At 40.8% G+C, this 18,967-nt stretch overlaps 1 protein-coding gene across 1 annotated transcript in view; it reads right to left on the bottom strand.

The window, feature by feature from the left end:
• Positions 1 to 17,297: 17,297 nt before the first annotated feature.
• Positions 17,298 to 18,967, bottom strand: part of AUTS2 (autism susceptibility candidate 2) — a 1,207,424-nt gene continuing 1,205,754 nt past the window's right edge. The window contains exon 20 of the mRNA XM_018557876.1: positions 17,298 to 18,823. Within this exon, the coding sequence (XP_018413378.1) occupies positions 17,590 to 18,823 (1,234 nt within the window). The 3' untranslated portion in view covers positions 17,298 to 17,589. The remainder of the gene's footprint in view (positions 18,824 to 18,967) is intronic.

Genomic DNA, 18,967 nt, shown 5'->3' with positions numbered 1-18,967 from the left:
GCTCAAGGGCTGAGTCAAGTGAGGTGGAGCTGTAGTGGAGGCGAGTTAGGTGGCCGCGAGGCCCTCGTGAGCGCGAGGCCTAAGGCGACCGCCTAACTTGCCTAATTAGAGAGCCGCCTCTGGGCCTGTGTATAGCTCTACATGCAGCTAAACCCTCCTAATAGGGAGTGAGGACCAGGCATGTCCAAAAGATATGGGAGAGAGATCCAACAGCCTGACAATGCCAGCACGTATTTGAGAGGGAAGTGTACATCTTATGAATAGTCTAGGGTGTTTTGTACCAAAATGTAAGAATTGTTAAATTAGTCTCCCGTGTTCGGCTACTTATTGAGCTCTTATGAACTCCCAAGCATGTATCCTGCCAGGTATCATCGGTGAAGGATGCATCAAGCTCTTCCTCCCACTCACAGTGTAAAGCTAGCGTGCGTTTTGATGTGTCAGTCTCCAATTGAGAGTATAGCCATGAAATCATGTGTCGGGGCCATCGAAATCGCATGTCTGTTATAAGTGGGTAAGACGTCTGGCAAAATTGTTCTTTTATTGTCAGTGAGTCTGGAAATGTGTTATTTGAAAGTAAGACCACGATGGGACCGAGCCAGTTTTAGAGTGGGTTGATAAGTGTGTCCTGTCCATTTTTGGTCTTTGTAGAAGGTTTTAGCTGTTAATGGGCTTGTGGGTTTCCAATATTCCGATAGAGTTCCGATAATGTTGCTGATATAAGAGGATGAGTAGAAAGTGAAGGTGGGCGATGTTGGTCTTGGAGCCATGTGGAGGAAGACAGGGATGTTTGATGCCAACCATGTTCTATGTCTAACCATAATTTGGAGTGTCTATGAACATGCCAATGAATAATTCTAATAAGGTGTGAGGCAGCATAATAAGCCTCTCAGTCCAGGATAGCCGGTCCCCCTTGGTCTTTTGTGGCTTTCAATAAGGCCCAATCCAAGCGCGGGGGCTTGTCCTTCCATATAAAGCTGAAAAGATTGCCTTCCAATCATTTTATAAAAAGATTCTGGCATGTACAGTATATAGGAAACGCTTGCAATAAATATAGTAACCTAGGGAGTATGTTAATTTTTATTAGTGCAGCCCTGCCAAACCATGTGAAGGTCAAAGTTCTCCAGTCCTGAAGGCCAGTCCTGATCTTGGTCCGAGTGGAGAGAAGTTTAATGAGAAAAGATCAGTAGGGCCAGCTGGTAGTTTAATTCCCAAGTATTGTAATTAAGAGTCGCACCATTGAATAGGGTATTTCTTTCTTGGAGTCTTTGCTACCTATGATGAGACATTAAGGTTAAAAACTAAAGATTTATTATAATTGATTTGGAGGCCAAATTCTTCAAACAAAGTCATCATTCTAGGTAGAGACATGTGGGACTCAGTTATAAAAAAGCGCGTGTCAGTCGCAACGGTGTCAATTTTGTGTTTCGTTTTGCCCACTGGCATCCCATGAATAAGCGGGCCATCTTGAACCAATCTGAGGAATGGTTCCAAATTAAGGATGAAGAGGGTGGGAGAAAGGGGACAACCCTGGTGTGTTCCGTTAGTAATTGATTTAGCAATCTGTAGTTTTAACGTTAGCTGTGGGAGTGGATTAAATTGTGTGAAGCCAGCTCATCATTCTTTGCCATAGGCCGATATGTCTTAGTACTTCCAACATGAAATCTCATGCCACCCTGTTGAATGCCTTCTTTGCATCTGTAGACAACAGAAGTAGATCAGTTCCCCTAGTTTTAGCCCAATGTATCAGATGTATGGCTTTAATGGTGTTGTCCTTTGCCTCACAACCAGGTACAAAATCTACTTGAGTTAGATGGATCAAGTCAGGAAGATGTGGGAGAAGGCGATTCGACAGGATCTTAGTGAAGATCTTGAGATCTACATTTAGCAATGAGATTGGCCTGTAGCTAGAACATAGCTGGGAGTCTTCCCCTCTTTAGGAATAACCCTGATCTGGGCTTCAAGGGTACCTATCGGGACACTCTGAAGGCCTTCAAGAAGTGAGTGGTGAAAATGTCTGGAAAAAGCTTGTAGTATTGTGTGGTGGGGCCATCTGGTCCAGGGATTTTACCTGGTTTGGTTTGCTCAAGAGCTATGGTCAGCTCCTCACTCGTGATGGGGTGCTCCAGCGAGTGAACGATCTGTGTAGTTAGTGATGGCATATTAGATTTATGCATAAAAGATTGTATGTGAGATTTGCAAGCTCCTTTTTCTGAAGGTGTGGTGTTTTGTGGGGTGAGATTGTACAGAGTCTGATCTCATTATTTAAAGCATGTAGCTATGCTCAGTGGGGAACTCATCAGGGTGCCCGAGCTCTGTTTAATACTGTGTATGTGATAGCTATGTTAATGGGCTTTCACTGCCTTAGCTAGAAATCTGCCGCATTTGTTACCACCTTCATAATATAACCCTGTAGGTAAAGTAAAGGCACAGTGAATCTTATAACCCAAGATTTGTCACAATTCTTGTCTGGTATTGATCAGGTCCTGAAGAATTTGACCGGCCAAGGTTTCTTTGTGTTGTTGTTCTGGTTGAGCAATGTGGGTAAGTAGGGAGTTAATCATCACCTGTCTCTGTTTCTTAAACTACGCAGCATAAAGAAACATTGATGTACTCCCCACGTGGTGATTGGGGGCGTTTCATCATTTGCATTGAATTAAAAGTATTCCCTCAGGTCAGCAGATATTTGGTGTATTATACTCTTGTCAGCAAGCAGAGAGAATTAAATCTCCAAGTAGACTTAGAATTGGTGGGAGTAGATAAAGGGAAAGTAGCAGGTGACAGGGGCATGATCAGAGATGGCAACGTGGCCTATGGTAGATGCCCTGCGTCTTGGGAGGTTGGCCTCTGTGACAAAAATATAAACGATTCTCTTGTATTTAGTGTGGAGGAGGGAATTGAACATGTAGTCACAGTCCTCGGGGTGGAGAGTCCTCCGAGTCCCATACAGTCGTAGATATTCTTTACAGGAATTTAAGGGTGCCGTAAGGTAATGAGGTTCCTCGGTCTGACATATTCAATAAGGGGTTTAAGGGAGCATTAAAGTCCCCCCTTAACACGATAATTCCCTCTGTGAAGTAAGAAAGATTGGAGAGAAAGTGGACTAAAAAAGAAGCATGCTTCTTATTTGGTAGCTAAATCGTAGCTACTGTCATCTTGGTGTGTTCCAACTGTACCCTCAAAATCAGGAATCGACCATCATCGTCCAATAACATATCAGCAACCACAAAATATAGCAAAATCGACATAAAAGCATGTGAAATATAGAAAACATAGAAAGCATTGCAACAAGGGAAAGCATGTCACCTCAACGTCCTCCAGGAGATAACGGGAATAAGGCACCTCGTCATCGGGGCATAGGTAGAAGAAGTGAGCAAATGGAAATGGAGGAAAGAGGATATAGCTGAGGGTAGAAAAAGGAGGAGGAGGAAAGAGGGAGCAGAGGTAGGCTCACAAAAGGGTGGAGGAGATAGGTGATTAGGTATGGGCCATCAGGGAGGAAGGAGGAGGCAATTGAGATTCCCTCCAGGCAATGCAATTGAAGCAAGTATACATTGTCATAAGTAGACTGGTCAGGTTAACTAGATTTTAATGTGAAAATTATTTTAATGAGTTAATGGGATGGCCAGTGGATCTGGCCATCTCATTAACTCCTCAAGCAGTCACTGAGATATCAGAAAAGACAAACAACAGGTGTTATATAATATGGTTACAGGATGAAACTGAGGAACCACCCAAGAATGTAGTCTGTGATGATTAAGGGGCAATGCAGTAATCAGCGCTAAAGGGTGCAGTCGAAAATACACTGCTTATGGCAGGATAGCTAAGTATGGGATATCAGGTAAGCCATGCAGTGAAATCAAGGCTTTATAGAAAAAATGCTGCTGTAGAAAAAATCCATACATTATTTTCAGGAAGGTCATAAGAGTAAAATGAGAAGCAATATGGCAATATCGTACATCTGCTAATCTTCAATGTCCAACTGAATCATCCAAAACAGGTGGGAATGAGGGAAAGATGGAGCTTCGGCTAGGAACGGGTTACTAGAGCCGTTTCTGGTACACCACGGATGCGAATATTGAACCGATGGCCCCTGTTATCCAGATCTTCAATATATCTGCACATCTCGAGTGTGAGTGGAGTTTGTTTGATGTTCTCAAAGGGTCTCCAATTCTCTATCTCATTCTACCCTGGTTCCTGCCACCACGTGTAGTCTGTGGCCGACATCCTGGATGTCCTTTTTAAGATTGGAGATTGCTAAATCAAGTGCTGTTTTAAAGTCCCTTGCAACGGAGAAGAGTTCAACTCTCATAGGTAATTGTTTAAGGCAGTCTGTCAGGTAATAATCACTGTAGCCCTGGGAGGCATTGTCTGTGGTGTAGCATGAGTCTTCTGGCTGCAGAAAAGCTGGCACCATATTGGATGAGCCTCATCTGAGTCCTCATGTTGCTAGGAGCTAAATATCTCCAGTATTTGCTTGTGCAGTTGAGTCCCAGAGGGTTCAGATAAGGAGGAGGACAAGGATAAGTTTCCCAATTTTCCCCATGGCACAGTAGAGGAGGTGGAAAGTGTATAGTGAGGGAACCCAGTTGTCAGAGCTCTGAGTTTAAGCAGCCATCTTCTTCAAAAACCATGCCCCCAATACAAGTCATTTTAAAATGATCATTGATCAAACTTTAAAATAGATAGAGAAATAAATATATAAACACTTGGAAGACATTAACACAAAAACAAAGCCTTGCTCAGACCCTTCCCCACAAAAACACAATACATGTAACCCAGGCATTGCTAAAATAATAGGCCCATAGGTGAAATGGAAAAATGACTCTAAGGAACTGGAACGCCGGAGGTTTGTGAGAAGCTTGAATGCTGGGGAATGTGATTTAATCTCATTTACAGAGTTGTTGTAGGCACCTTTTGTTGGTTACAAATGTATGAGTATCTAGCTGCTTTGTCCTTTTTTAACAATTGAAACAATTACCTTATCATCTCCACTAGATGGGGGTCTTACTCCATATGTGAGAGCTTTAACATCAACAGTAGTAAACAAAGAGAAAACCGTTGAGGCAGTAGACATTTCAATATGCGCCTTTTGTGCAATGCTACTGTATTGATAAAAAATACATTATGCAGGCTTGCTTATATTTACAAATTATTTGTTTCTTATTGTCTCTATGCCATACTTTTTACTCATGACACAAAACCTGAGCTGTTAAAAAGCATTAAATCCAAATGTAAAGGCGTATACTTATAACGTAAAGGCATATACTTATAAAGCAGTGAATCTGACTATTGCCAAACATTCACTACAGATGAATTTTTCAAGTTCATGTGTTTCAAATGACAGTGATTGATTCACCAGTAAATGTTTGGTGAAAGCCACATTTACTGCTTTATAAATATGCCCCATAGTGTATGTAAAATCGAAACCTTCTGCTAATTAGTTTTGGATAGTTTAGGAAAGGATTACAACCCCTGTTGGGTTTATACTGCTTCTTTGTTACAGATTTTCCCCGCACTTCTTGTTTGGTGAAACCACAGTCACCAGCACAGAAAACGAAAGCAAATCTCTCTAGAAGAACCCAGAATGGCAATATAAATTTGACAAGGATTCTTATTCTAAGCCCACTCCATTCACATCTAGCAGGGACATTTTGAATGAACACATTCTTGCATGGATTTGTGTGGGTTTTGTTTTAATCTGCCTGAAGTTGTTTTAAACTGCAACACTGCAATGTTCTGTAATTTTTTCACTTTTCTATGCAGCAAGGCAGTGCAAATATTGGTGATAAAACAACATTTTGAGATGGATTTACTATGAGGATGCAACTTGATTAAGTAAGAGTTAAGTGAGAACTCCTAAACAGTATTCATGTTCTAGGTAAGCAATTTGAGAGAACAGAGGCACGGTCAGTTCCTTAGCCAAGTGCTGAGTAGCTGTTCTGTAGCACTTGTTTCGCTGCAGCAGCTTCACTGATCGCTTCGTCTGCACAGTGCTAAGTTAAATGGCGGAGGATAATATTATTGACTAATAAATACAATTTTCCACTGAATATTTGGTGTGCTCATCCACCAAAACATTAAATTGTAGGTTCCCACAGTGAATTGATTTGCTCCATCGGGGTTCAGACACCTTCCTCCAGCACTGCCAGGTGTGCTTAGTTAAAATGTCCGCTGGTGCCCTGTACATACCTTCTCCTTCATATTCAGCAGTGGCTGAGCTACTGAACACACCTCTGATATCACTGAAGAAATGAAACAGCCAGGACATGACAACCTCCATATTTCATCAGTGCAGGATTCTGTTAATTGAAATTATTATCTATTGCTATTGTCCACAATGGTGTAGAGGTCACCAGTTTCCCAGGAGGCTGGAAATGGCTGCCTGATAGGCAGTTTGGGACAGCGTCACCAAGGAAATGTAACATCTGAGGTCTTTATTTTATATTGCTGCATTAAGAGGGGTGAATGGGTCATACAAGGTCTTTTACTGTAAAAATCCAAACTGACCTGAGACAGGGAGTCATTAGGATTGACAGGTTCTTGATAATCCGGCATCATTTACAAAAAAATTTACATTATTAATGATCTTCTACCATCACTTATGAAACAGTTCATTTAAAAAAAACGTGGAACTGCAACTTCAGCAGGGAAATCCCACAGCTGGAGATATATACGGAAACATCTGTTTTAAGTGGACCTATTCTTTTAATCTTTCAAATATACATTGCATGTGCAAAAACTACTACCTGAGCCTGTTTTTAGCAGGTCTGGATTTTGTGATAACATATCTAAAAGTCTGATTAAGCAGATCCCATTCAGAACTTTAGGTTCATGTAGAGAATTATAGTAAGCCACTGTCTGTTAGTTTGTAATGTCAGAAACTGCCTATACATTGCCTGATTATCATGTTAGATCTGAAGTTACTTAATATGTCTGATATTAGGAGTACATAGGATTACCTCTAGGCATTAAAATAGCTTTAGGAAAGATTTTTGCTATTAGTTATTCCCACATGAAGGTTGATATTTGACAGGTTTAAGTTAACTGCTGACAGAAGTACAAAAATGTACACTATATCAATTTCTAGGTTTCACATTTCTAGTGTTCCAGGGAAAATGTGCGGCCTTTAAATTATCTTAAAATCAAAGCGTAATCCTAGGCAACAAATGAAACCAGTCAGCGAATTGCTAATTCAATCCAGCAAACACAGCAACTATGCCTTAAACCAAGGTTGTATAGCTGCCTATGTCTCTAATGGGGAGTCAGGACAGGAGGTGATAGAAAATCTCCAAAAGGGACACAGATGCACACACAATTCACATTTTTAGTAGAGTGACACAGGATTAGAATGTCTGACATTATTTTATTGCTGTCTATGTATTTCTGTCCTAATTAAAACCTCACCCCCACTCTTACATGGGTGCTAGAAGGACAAGAACTGAAGAAAGATCCCAATGGGGGTCACAGACAGAAATAGAAACCTTAGATACATTTTAACTCTTCCCTACTGTATTCAAAAGTAAATACAAAATTACTGCATTTGACCTACACTAACATCAATTCAAACAAGCACATATCTAAAGGACGTGCTTCAACCAAAGACGTGCAACGCAAAACAGGTCAAAAACAGGCTTAGAACTGCACTCCACACTGCAACTTTGAAGAAAATGGGAGTCTGCACTCCTATGTTTAATGCGATGTGATGCTTTCAAAAGCACATTAAATGCTGAAACACAGAGGTCATCTATATCAGCCCTAAATCCAAGTTCTACATAAACCACTACAGCCAGATTTCACATTGTTCCTCACAAGTCTACTTCCTGAAGTCTGTGCCATGCAACGCTCTCTTTTTCTGTGTCTGGTGCATTTTCAATGTCCAATTTAAATACGACTGTAGCAAGAAAGAGTTCTATATAGAATGCATATAGGAATACCTCTCTGGATTCTAAACAGATAACCAAAAGGGGTTTCTAGATCACCATGTTACCAACAAAAGAGAACAACTGGCCATGGTGCACTATAGCTATGCCTGGGTGAAAAAAACTGAAGGTCTGACCAGGTAGGCTGTGTTCTCTGAATGCATGTAAAGGTTTCTTTTTGAAATTTGACTGAAGCCAAAACTTTATATACATAGGGAGATTTCCTTCACTTCCCTTCCCTTCCCACAGACATCAGAAGTTAAAAGGATGTCTCTCTAAAGTGAGGGATATCTTCTCCTAGAAAATTGTTACCAGAACAGTTGTTGACATTGGAAGATTTCCCCTTACCGCCTGTTTAAGAGACAACTCTGAGGCTGGCTTCACATCTTTGCCTTTTTGCTTAATGTGTTTTCCATTGTAGTCAATGGAAACGTATACTAATGAAGGGGTTAAGATGCATGTCAACATGAGTCATAACACATGTGGACGCATCAAAGTGCATGTAAATGCACCATGATAAGCATCACTGTGTGTTGATCTGCGTTATCATACGCACTGACATCCACTACAATGCAGGATGAAAACATGCAACAGCGTAAGTTAATGCAAATCAATGCACATTGGCATGAGATTTGATGGACTTTCATTGATTTCAATGGAAAATGCATTAGGGAGAAAAATAATTGAATCCAGCCAAAGGTTTGGATTTTCTATCACTTTCTGTATTGGAGACAGGGGCGGACAGATCCCACTGCTCTGTGCCGGCTTCAGTGATCAATCTGTCGGCGGCCACCGGCAGCTTCCTCCTCCCACTTCAACTGCTATAGGAGGAAGACTGCAGGGGCACCCTGGCCGGCTGAAGACTACAGGAGAGGGTCCTGTTCGGAGAAGTCTGCTGGAATATGGCTGCACCCCCATCCCCCCCACCTGGAGAGAAAGAGGGCAGACCACATCTGTGGGAACTGTAAGTTTGTATTCACTCTGCGTCACTTCTGCTGACCTCTACGCTCTGTGTCACATCTGCTGACCTCTGCTTCACACCCTGACCTCTGCGCCACACCCTGACCTCTGCGTCACACCCTGACCTCTGCGTCACACCCTGACCTCTGCGTCACACCCTGACCTCTGCGTCACACCCTGACCTCTGCGATCTGCGCCACACCCTGACCTCTGCGTCTCACCCTGACCTCTGCACTCTGCGTCACACCCTGACCTCTGCGTCACACCCCGACCTCTGCGCTCTGCCTTACAACTGACCTCTGCAGCTTGAAAATTACATTTTTAATATTGATTCAGGTGCATTAGGTCCTGCACAGCAGCCTTCTGTGGAACCACCCGCCACCTGCTTACAGCGTGTTTGCTGTCCGCACATCTCCCCCTCCTGAGACCCTCAGCACCCCTCCTGAGACCCTCAGGCCAGTATTCCAGAGTAAAGAGGCAGAACAGAGTATGTACCAAATTCATATACTATGATCCTGCATTGCTTTATAATGTATTGCTGGCATTTGTAGTCCTCTACAGATGATGGCATTCTGCATTAGAGTGTAAGCTTCTCTGTACAGAGACTTCTGTAACTGGTTCAGTGTCCTCTGTACAGTACTACAGTATAGGTCAGAGCTATATGAATGAAAAATAATAGTGTGTGCCTATGGGGGGGGGGGACATTAGAGTGTAAGCTCCTTTAGTGCAGAGGGAGCTGGGAGGGGTTAGGGGGCGAGCGAGATCCAATTCCGGCACCCCCCTTAGGAACAGGAAGGGGGGCCCCGAGAAAAAATCTTACACCAGGGCCCTTTGTTCCTTAGGTCCGCCACTGATTGGAGACAATGATCACCAGAACCAAAGTGATATTGAATTTACACAGTGGGGGACAGAAAAACCTAGCAAGGTTTTTATCCTTCCCTACTCTATCTAAAACATACAAAAAGTTTGGACTTTTTACAATTTAGAATGGACCTGGTGCTGAGATGCAAGGCCCTCTTTCTACATCAGGCCAGTATAGAAAATATACTTACCTGGCTGCATACTGGAGACAGTGACATCACAATTCTTCTAGCGAGATCCTGGGAGTGCTGTGTGTCCCAAAGCTAGCAAGAATATATTCCAGTACAGTAACACATTTTCATAAGATGTGGAATCCTGTGTGCTGTTAGGATTTCGTTGGAAGGATTATTACATCACCCATGCCTAGGCACTGTAGACAAAAGCCGGGGGTATTATGTGATGATTTGTAAAGGGGGAAACCGATCTACATGGTGGACCTTGCCTTTTAGTGCTTTAACAAATTTTAGTATATTCACCAAGAGCACTACTGGGTAAAACAGATGAAGGAGCAGTAGGGATTTGACCCCCCCCCCCCCGGGAAAAATTAGCACTTAACCACAGGGGCCCATGCCAGCTATACTGTCCCCACTTATTGTAGTTACACCCTGGGTAATCTTAATATTTAATACCTGCTGGCAAACCGCGTGTTCTGTTGGTGTTGCTGTGCAGTCAGTTCTGTTTTTTCCCTCGAATCAAAAAGTGATGGCCCTTAGTAGGATCTAACACTGTAAGTTACTGGCTTTATGACCTTTACTAGTACCCTCATCTCCAGACTGTATTTTACCTGTTTAAAAAAACAAAAACATGGACAGTGTGAAAGGGTTTAACAGCATTTTAAATAACATATATGAACACCATCTTGATAACTATTCTATTTGTAGTCAAGGGTGGGTTAGTTAACCTACCAGTATGTTTTTGGCAAACAGGCAAATCACCAAGAGAAAACCAATTCAAACACAGTGGGAACAAACTCTAAACAGAGAGTGTGGTGGAAATTGAATTCAGGACTGCAGAGCTTTAAGGTGAGAATGGTGACCACTAGAATGATCTATACTACTGCTTTCAGATTTTACATTTTGTATGACAACCATCATATTTAATGATCAACTTTTGATCTGCCAAGCCCTGTTAACAACTCTAGGGTAGACAATGTGAGAGGCAGGAGCCCTCAGTTATAGGATTCTCCAGGATCTTCCAGGGATTTAGTACTATTTTGCTACCTTGAGAAAATATAATGGTTTAAAGTAGCCGAAGCGGAAAAGAGGGTTATGTTTTTTTATAATTTGAATACTGGGTCTGTGGTAATCTCTCTATAGAGGGGCAGGGGGGGTCATTGTATACAGTTGCTTTTAGTGATGCACTTCCTGCTTGGCAACCATGCGGCACCTGTTTATATAGCTTCTGAATCCCTGCACATCTCCCCCTCCTGAGACCCTCTGCACTTCTCCTCTCCTGAGACCCTCCATCCAAGAGATCAGGCCGGCATCCCAGGGCAGAACTGCAGCACAGAGTATGTACAGGTATGGTGCAGCAAAACTGCACCTGAGCTCTACAGCTACTTTAGAAAAACTGCATGCTGTTTCTGTCCTGTGCTTTATTTTGCAATTTTGCATTGCTGTATAATACATTGCTGGGATTTGTGGTCCTCTCTAGCCGGTGCCATTCTGCATTGCTGTATAATATATTGCTGAGATTTCTAGTCCTCTATAGCTGATTAGTGATGAGCCGAACACCCCGGTGTTCGGTTCTAACTCGAACTTTCGAACATGGAAAAAGTTCTAACTCGAACTTAGAACTCAATGCAAGTCTATGGGGGTAGAACTCAGAAAATTAAAGGTCTCCATTTTGCAGCCTTATATGCAATTTATTGGCCAAAAAAGGGTATGGGGATCCGGGTAGTGCCCTGAATGACAGGAATCAATGAAATTTAAAACAAAAAAAAAACAAAAATTTTTTTTTTTTAAAGGAACAGTGATTTTTACATAATTTACAGGGTAAGAGTAAAAATGAAAAATTTGCAATTACTAACTAGAACTATCTCTCTCTCTCTCTCTCTATATATATATATCTATATCTCTAATTATATCTCTCTTTATATCAATCTTCTTCAACACACTACACAGGGCCGCGGTGTCAGCAGCCTTATATAGTGTGCTGCAGGGACTTAGCTGTGAGACATGATTGGGCAGAGTCATCATGACTTTGCCCAATCATGGCTCTATATTTTTACTGAGCCCTGATTGGCACAGTCTTGCAACTGACCTGCGGTCAGGTGCAGGACTGTAGCCAATTGCCGTTTAGGACGACGCAGTGCATTGTGGGATGTGCCGCGGTCGAACAGACCGCGGACATCCCATAATGTTCGGCGTTCGCCAAACGCTAGAACATGCAATGTTCGAGTCGAACCTATGTTCGACTCGAACGTTCAGCCCATCCTTATAGCTGATAGTATTCTGCATTACTGTATAATATATTGCTAAGATTTGTAGTCCTCTATAGCTGATGGCATTATTCTGCATTCCCGTATAATGTATTGATGGGATTTCTAGTCCTCTATAGCTGTGGGTAATATTCTGCGTTTCTGTATAATATATTGCTGTGATTTGTAGTCCTCTGTAGCTGATGATAATCTGCATTGCTGGGATTTTTAGTCCTCTATAGCCAGTGCCATTCTGCATTGCTTTATTATATATTGCTGAAATTTGTACTCTATAGCTGCTGGGGTTTTGCATTGCTATATACTGTATTGCTAAGATTTGTAGTCCCTCTACAGCCTTGAATCTACAGGTGCAATTGGGCAGAGTCACGGTTTAAAAAACTGCGTGTTGCCAAAAAAGGTACATGTACATTTTCTCAGTGATTGCAGCGCGGATGTAACCTTATTGAAATCAATGGGGCTATGCAACAACTGCTGTGTGCACACGCACACGATTGCGCGGTCCTGGGACGCTCATCCTGGGATCGCCAAAGGCTGAACCAGCCCTCTATAGCTGTGTGCACACGCTCACGCTTGCGCAGTAAATATTTGAATAGAATTTCAGCTGCCTATATCTCAGGATCTACTGGTTGTAATTGTCATGGAAGATAATTTATTTTCATTCATTGTTTTATCATGCTCAGTTTGTCCAGGCCTGTGACAGATTCACTTATTTCATAATATCCTCAGGTTGCCCAGGCTTGTGAAATATTCACTTAAAAGCCAGCTCCATCCACCAGTGTTGTAAGGCTAGGAATCAAATTGTCCAGCTTTGTAAATAGAATACCTATGTCATTTCTTTCTTTTTGTTTAAATTTTTGCTGCAATGGCTGAATGGCAGGCAGACAATGCAAGCATCACTGTAGATGAGGCATGTTAACCTGGTGATATTTTAGGGCTGCATGTAGTCCTCGTATCCCTTTTTATGAGGAGCTCAGCTGGTTTTTAGGATTTAAATAAAACGAGGCCTCAGCTGTTCTCCAGTTGATAAATTCTAAATAATTCAGGAAATGTTCCATGACCCTTTTATCTAGGATAAAATGCTTTATGTTGCAGATGTAACTATGATGTTAGTTTTCAATGCTGTTTAAATAGGTGCTGCACACTCTAAACAATGTGACCCCTTAAAGATTTATTCTGTTCAATTCAGCTTACTGTTTCATTTGAGTTTGATGTAACTGCTGCTTTAAAAATCTGTGTCTATAGTACTACCCAAATATATTTTATTATGTGTAAACAGCTTGTACAAGAAAGTTAATACATATTATTTATAAAGCATATGTAAATCCAAAACTTTTTGGGGGTTTTTGGATATAATTGTTTTTTTTTTGCGGTCTGTGACCCATGAGAATTCCTTTTATTTCTTGTCCCAGAGACACAACAGGATGTAAAAAGATCTCGCCAAAGTGGAAGGATATCCACTTTTAGTCCCAGCCAATCAGCATTGAGCCGGCCGAACAGCATGGAGCCCGATTTCCAGCCAAGAAGCTAGCTCCTTGGCTGAGAAGCTAGCTCCTTGCTGCCAGAAGTACCGGTATCGGTGAGTACTGAAAGATAAATATTGGTACTCAAACTCTATACTATAAAGCCGGTATTGGTGCATCCCTAGTCACCAGGATAATTCACCAATAAAAAACAAAGGTTCTAAACCCTCACCCCTTTATACAAATCTAAAACCAATCGTTTTTAGCTTTACATACACTTTAAAGTGCATCTAAATCCAAAAACAAAATGTTAAATATTGCAGCCTACTAATTTTTAGCTGCAGTGGCTGCATTAGTTTTTGTATTTTAAGTTAAGAGCATTTTCAGTATGTGCAGGAAATACATGATGGCCTTGCCAGAAATGCAGTGTTCTTGTCAGTTTCTGTAAAGTGACACTAAAACTCAGGAGTTAAATCTTAAAAATGCATTCAAGTACCCTATTAACAGAACTGTACCTTATTTGTGCATAACTCACTGTAGATCCTGAAATCATCTCTGAATTTGTGCTGACACTGTCCTTTCTGCAGGGTGGCTACTATTTTTCCCTATGGTCCCAGTGTGTTGTAAAGTAGCCAACGCTCCAAGCTTAGAAGCGGTGGACTACACTGCTGGATGAACTACCATCTCACATTTACTTTACTAATTTGTATTGAAATGATAATCCATCACGGGAGCAAACTTGGAGCGGTGTCTACTTTACAACCAACATGGACCATGGGAGACAAAAGTAGCCACCCTCCAGAAGGAAGGACAGTATCAGCATGAATTCAGAGATGATTCGAGGATCTACAGCTGAGTGATACACAAATAAGATACATTTTTGTTAATAGTTAAGATACTTGAATGCATTTTTAAGATCTAACTCCTGAATTTCGTGTCACAAGCTGAAAATAAAGCACAAGGAACCTTTATTTATTGTGTAAACTAATCCCATCAATCCACCATGTAATAGAAACAAATGCAGACATGCTTCAAGTCCAGCCAGTGTGACAACATGGCTCACTTCATAGACGCAATGGAGAAATTAGTAACAGTCATGAAGGGACAGGAAGTGTGTTATTATCAGGTGAAAAAAAGGGTAAAGGGCTTGAGAAAGAAAAGGAATGCACTCGTCAAATCTAAAAATTTATAAGCTGCAATATATTACATTTAGATATACTTTAAAGCTGATAATTTCACTACATTACAGACCTATTCAATAAAGCAATACAAAGTGCAATAAAGATGTGTAAATTGCAGCAATCCATAGCAAATGAGCCAGACCAGATTGTTATGGTACTGCACTTGGCATATTGCTATTTACCTTAAAGTGCAACTGAAGATCAAACTTTTTTTTTAGTTTTGGATGAGTTTTAGTTTTTTTTAGTTTTGGATGAAGTAGAGAGGGATTAGAATACATGTCATGTTTTTATTGCTGTCTGTATCCCCGTTTGGGAGAGTCACCCTCTCTGTTTGTCCTGGTGACCGTTGAAAGTGACCAGTGAAAGTGAAAGAAAATCCCACGTTCTGGGTTGTCATCAGAACAGGAATAGATGGGAAATCTTCCATTGAGGATGCCAGTGCTGACCAGCAGGGATTTTCTTCAATTTGGAGGGATTTCCCCAACTTCCTGTGTTGGCTATAGGACAGCAAGTGGTGGGAAATCTCCCCAGACACAGATGGCAAAAAAGTTGTCAGGGGTTTTAACCTTCCTTACCCTATGCAACAGCTAAAAAAATGGTTTTAGTTCTACTTTAAGGAATAAGCCTGAAATGTTGGAAGTTTAAATAACTAAATTTGAAAAAATCCTCAATATCTCCTCACTAACAAATGTTGGGCACTTCACACAAATAAGCACCTCAAAAGCTCCTTAGTTCACATTTTTTTAATAACATGGCACAATTTACATAACACAAGTCTTCGCTGATGAGGAACATGCTGAAGATCGAGTTGCTTCATTTTTATGTTTTGATTTTTTTTTTCCTTTTCAGTTCTCTTTTTTCCTCTTTACATATGATCTAAAAAGGAAATTTCTTACATACAGGATAAACAGCAAAAGGTTTGTATATAACAATCTCTTTACAATACTGAAAGCTACCACTACTGTTCCAGTGTACATAATCTTTTGGGAGGGTTTGTTCTTTAAAAAAACACTGCACAACATCTGGAGTTCACAAAATCTGAAGCTCACAACTAAACCTTCAGATGACTACTAAAATAGATCTCTGCTTATTAGAAACAACTGTTGGGAGTTTTATTCAGTGTTCTGATTTTTTTTGCCAAAACAGGATAACAACTTAAGATATCACTTTAATACACTAGAAGACCAATGGACTATGTTTATTTCATACATATAATTTACAACCCAGTAAACCAAATGTGCATGGTATTATTTCTGATAAAGTCATATCCTCTCCGACTGTTTAGATGTAAACATGTTGGTGTTACTATTGGACCATGAAATGCATGCCCAATACACACTGGGGTGACATTAAATTTCCTATTTGTCATTTGGGTTAGCCATTTAACCAAAATGATAGAAATGTGCATCATATTAAAATATCAGTCGCCAAATCTATATACCTTCAAGAACACATGTTATATTTGATTCCCTTGATTCCACTGTTTTGGCAAATCAAGGTGTATTTCATAATGTAGTGTAAAAGAGTAAATCAGTCGGTAAATTTCAGCTGTTAGCAAGCTGAAACTTGTCTTCTGATTAATTCAGTGCCCAAAGCAAATGTTGTTTGATTCTCCCAGTTACAGAAATTGTAATAGACAGGGTGTTGAAAATGATGCTGTAGATGAATGCATATTTGAAGCATATAAGTATGTTTGTACTTTGTTCAGTTGTGCATAGATGAAAATAGCCCTGCACGGTTTGGAAGTATTATGTTGGCTGCGACAAGAGAAAAGTTAACTACTCTTCCACCAAACTTGTCTATGTAGATATTTGGTGTCTTCGTGGGATTTAAATGCCAATGCAGTTTGTCACTACCTCACTAAAGCCACTGAGATGGTCTGCAGGGAAGAGGAAAGCCCACTTCAGATTGATGGTGCTGTTGGTAGAGCTGGGATTATAAATGCAGCTTTGAGAACCCAGTAACTCCTACTTCTGCCCCAGAACTGGTTGCTTTGAATAGGATGACCTCACTGCTCTTTTTACTACATTATTGAATACGCTTCATGGCCTTCTAAATTCAATAGGTTAACTTCATTTTAATGTGGCTGCTGCATATCAATCATGGGGCATATTTGTGGCATCCTTGTTTAGAATGGGAAAAAATCTTAAATACAGGTCGAAGTCTAGAATAAAGCAATAGGTATTGCAATATGATTTTCGAAGGGACAATATGACTTTAATTGTGTGAATGTGGGAAAAAGCTCCATTCATGTTACAATGGCTTTATGTTCAAAGCCTCCATAATAATTGCATAGTTGAGGGGGTTTAGTTGTCTCTAATAACATACACAGTAAGAGCAAACTGTGTTATAAATAGCAAGGTTGTAAACTGCACAGTTTAAGAAGTATTATTGTATTATGTCTATTTACATTTGTACATAGTAAAGCTTTCATCCTATCCTTTTGCATATATGAACCAATAACCAATGAAGCAAATCATTGTAAATACATATTTACATTTTCTTTCCATATCACAAGTCTGATACAGTCCAAATAGGTCTAATGAATTATTTCCTTCAGTCCCAATCAAATGCTTTACATTAGTAAAATAAATCAATCAAAGACAAACATTTGAATTGGCTAAAAGATCTGGAAATCTGCAACATATAATATACAAAAAGTGAAAATCATTGCTCTTTTAGAGGCTTTACATTTGTACAAAGATTGTATGTCAAGTCTTGCTCTGATTTAAATCAGGCTAATTGTCCTCAAGCTCCATTTATTAGATTCACCGTGCTTCGATATCTTTCAAAGTGTGAGAAGGAGGTCTGTCTCTTATCTCTGCGGCCAATGGAGTAGTCCTCCTGGGAGATCCTGGTCGGCCTCCCAAAGTAGAAATTAGGGGAGGGGGGGCACTTAGTGCTGCTGTTGGCGGAGCCTTATTAAGAAGTCCATTTTGATGTCCAGCTGTGGGACTGACCCTGGGATAGTGCATGCTTGGAAGTCCTGGCGTAATTAAACTTGGGTGAGGCAGGTGGCCGTCCAATGCAGCTGGATGAACTGCATGTAAACGGGCATGTTCATAGTCCTCTCGAAGCATGTGTAACCGTTCCCTCTCTTCCAACTGGCTTGTTCTTTCTATGTGTTCCCTACGTGGGTCAACAGAAAGATGATGGTGGTGATGATGGTTGTAATCGTGGGGTTCCCTGTCTCTAAATGATCTGTCTGTTTCATATAATCTAGGCGTGCCAAGTCGATGAAGTGGATCGTTTCGCAACAAAAAATCTCTTCCAAGGGGGTCACGCCTATGAATATCTAGTCCTCTGTAATGGTCTCTTAGTGGATCTCTCATAGGATCCCAATGAAATGATGGATAAGGGAAACGTTCACCACCTGGGATTGGGCTTATACCCATGAAAGGATTCATCATACGAGTTCTGTCTAAGCCGCCAATACTGTTCATTGGGTGCATCCCTGTTACGCCCACAGCCATTGGCATGGATCCTAAATGGCTTGGATGAACATTTGATGTAGATATTGGAGGAGGTTGTTCAGAGGACCTATGCACAGTTGGTGCCTCAGAAACTAAAACATCATGATCTTCCTTTCTTTCCTCTTTTACTTTGACATCGTTACTTTTCTTTTGACTGTCATATGTCTCAATTTTTCTCTCATCTCTATTTGAAGTGCTATTAGGTCTAGTGCTTTCCATCACTGGTGGCCTAACATAAGGGGAGGGCACCCTTGAGAGTTGCTTGGCTTCCTCTGCAGCTCTGTTCTCATGTACAATGCTTTCCTTTTCAGAAATATGGTTTTCTTTTGCTTTGTGCTCTTCCACGTTAGCTTCTTTCCATGAATCAGAGTGATCCCTTTCACGGTCCTTGGTCTTTTCTTTGTCTCGTATCTCATTATTTAGGTGGTTTCTACTTTGTTCAGATAAACTGCGATTATGTCCCAATGAATTAACTTGACTAACAGGTGCTGGTGAAGGATGACTGGAGTGCCTTTTCTCATTGCTTTCCCTAGAAAAAGAGAATGAGCTTAATGTACAGACAGTAAGAAATAAATAACATATAACATAAATACACATCATACTAAACTAAGCTGAGAACTGCAACTCACGTACCTACCATAATTTTTGGGAGCAAATTATATACAATAAAATG

This window comes from Nanorana parkeri, unplaced genomic scaffold (assembly GCF_000935625.1).
Source record: "Nanorana parkeri isolate BGI_ZX_2015 unplaced genomic scaffold, ASM93562v1 scaffold308, whole genome shotgun sequence".
NCBI lineage: Eukaryota > Metazoa > Chordata > Amphibia > Anura > Dicroglossidae > Nanorana > Nanorana parkeri.
Note: the sequence above shows the minus strand (reverse complement) of the source record. Positions and strands in the feature narration are given on the sequence as shown.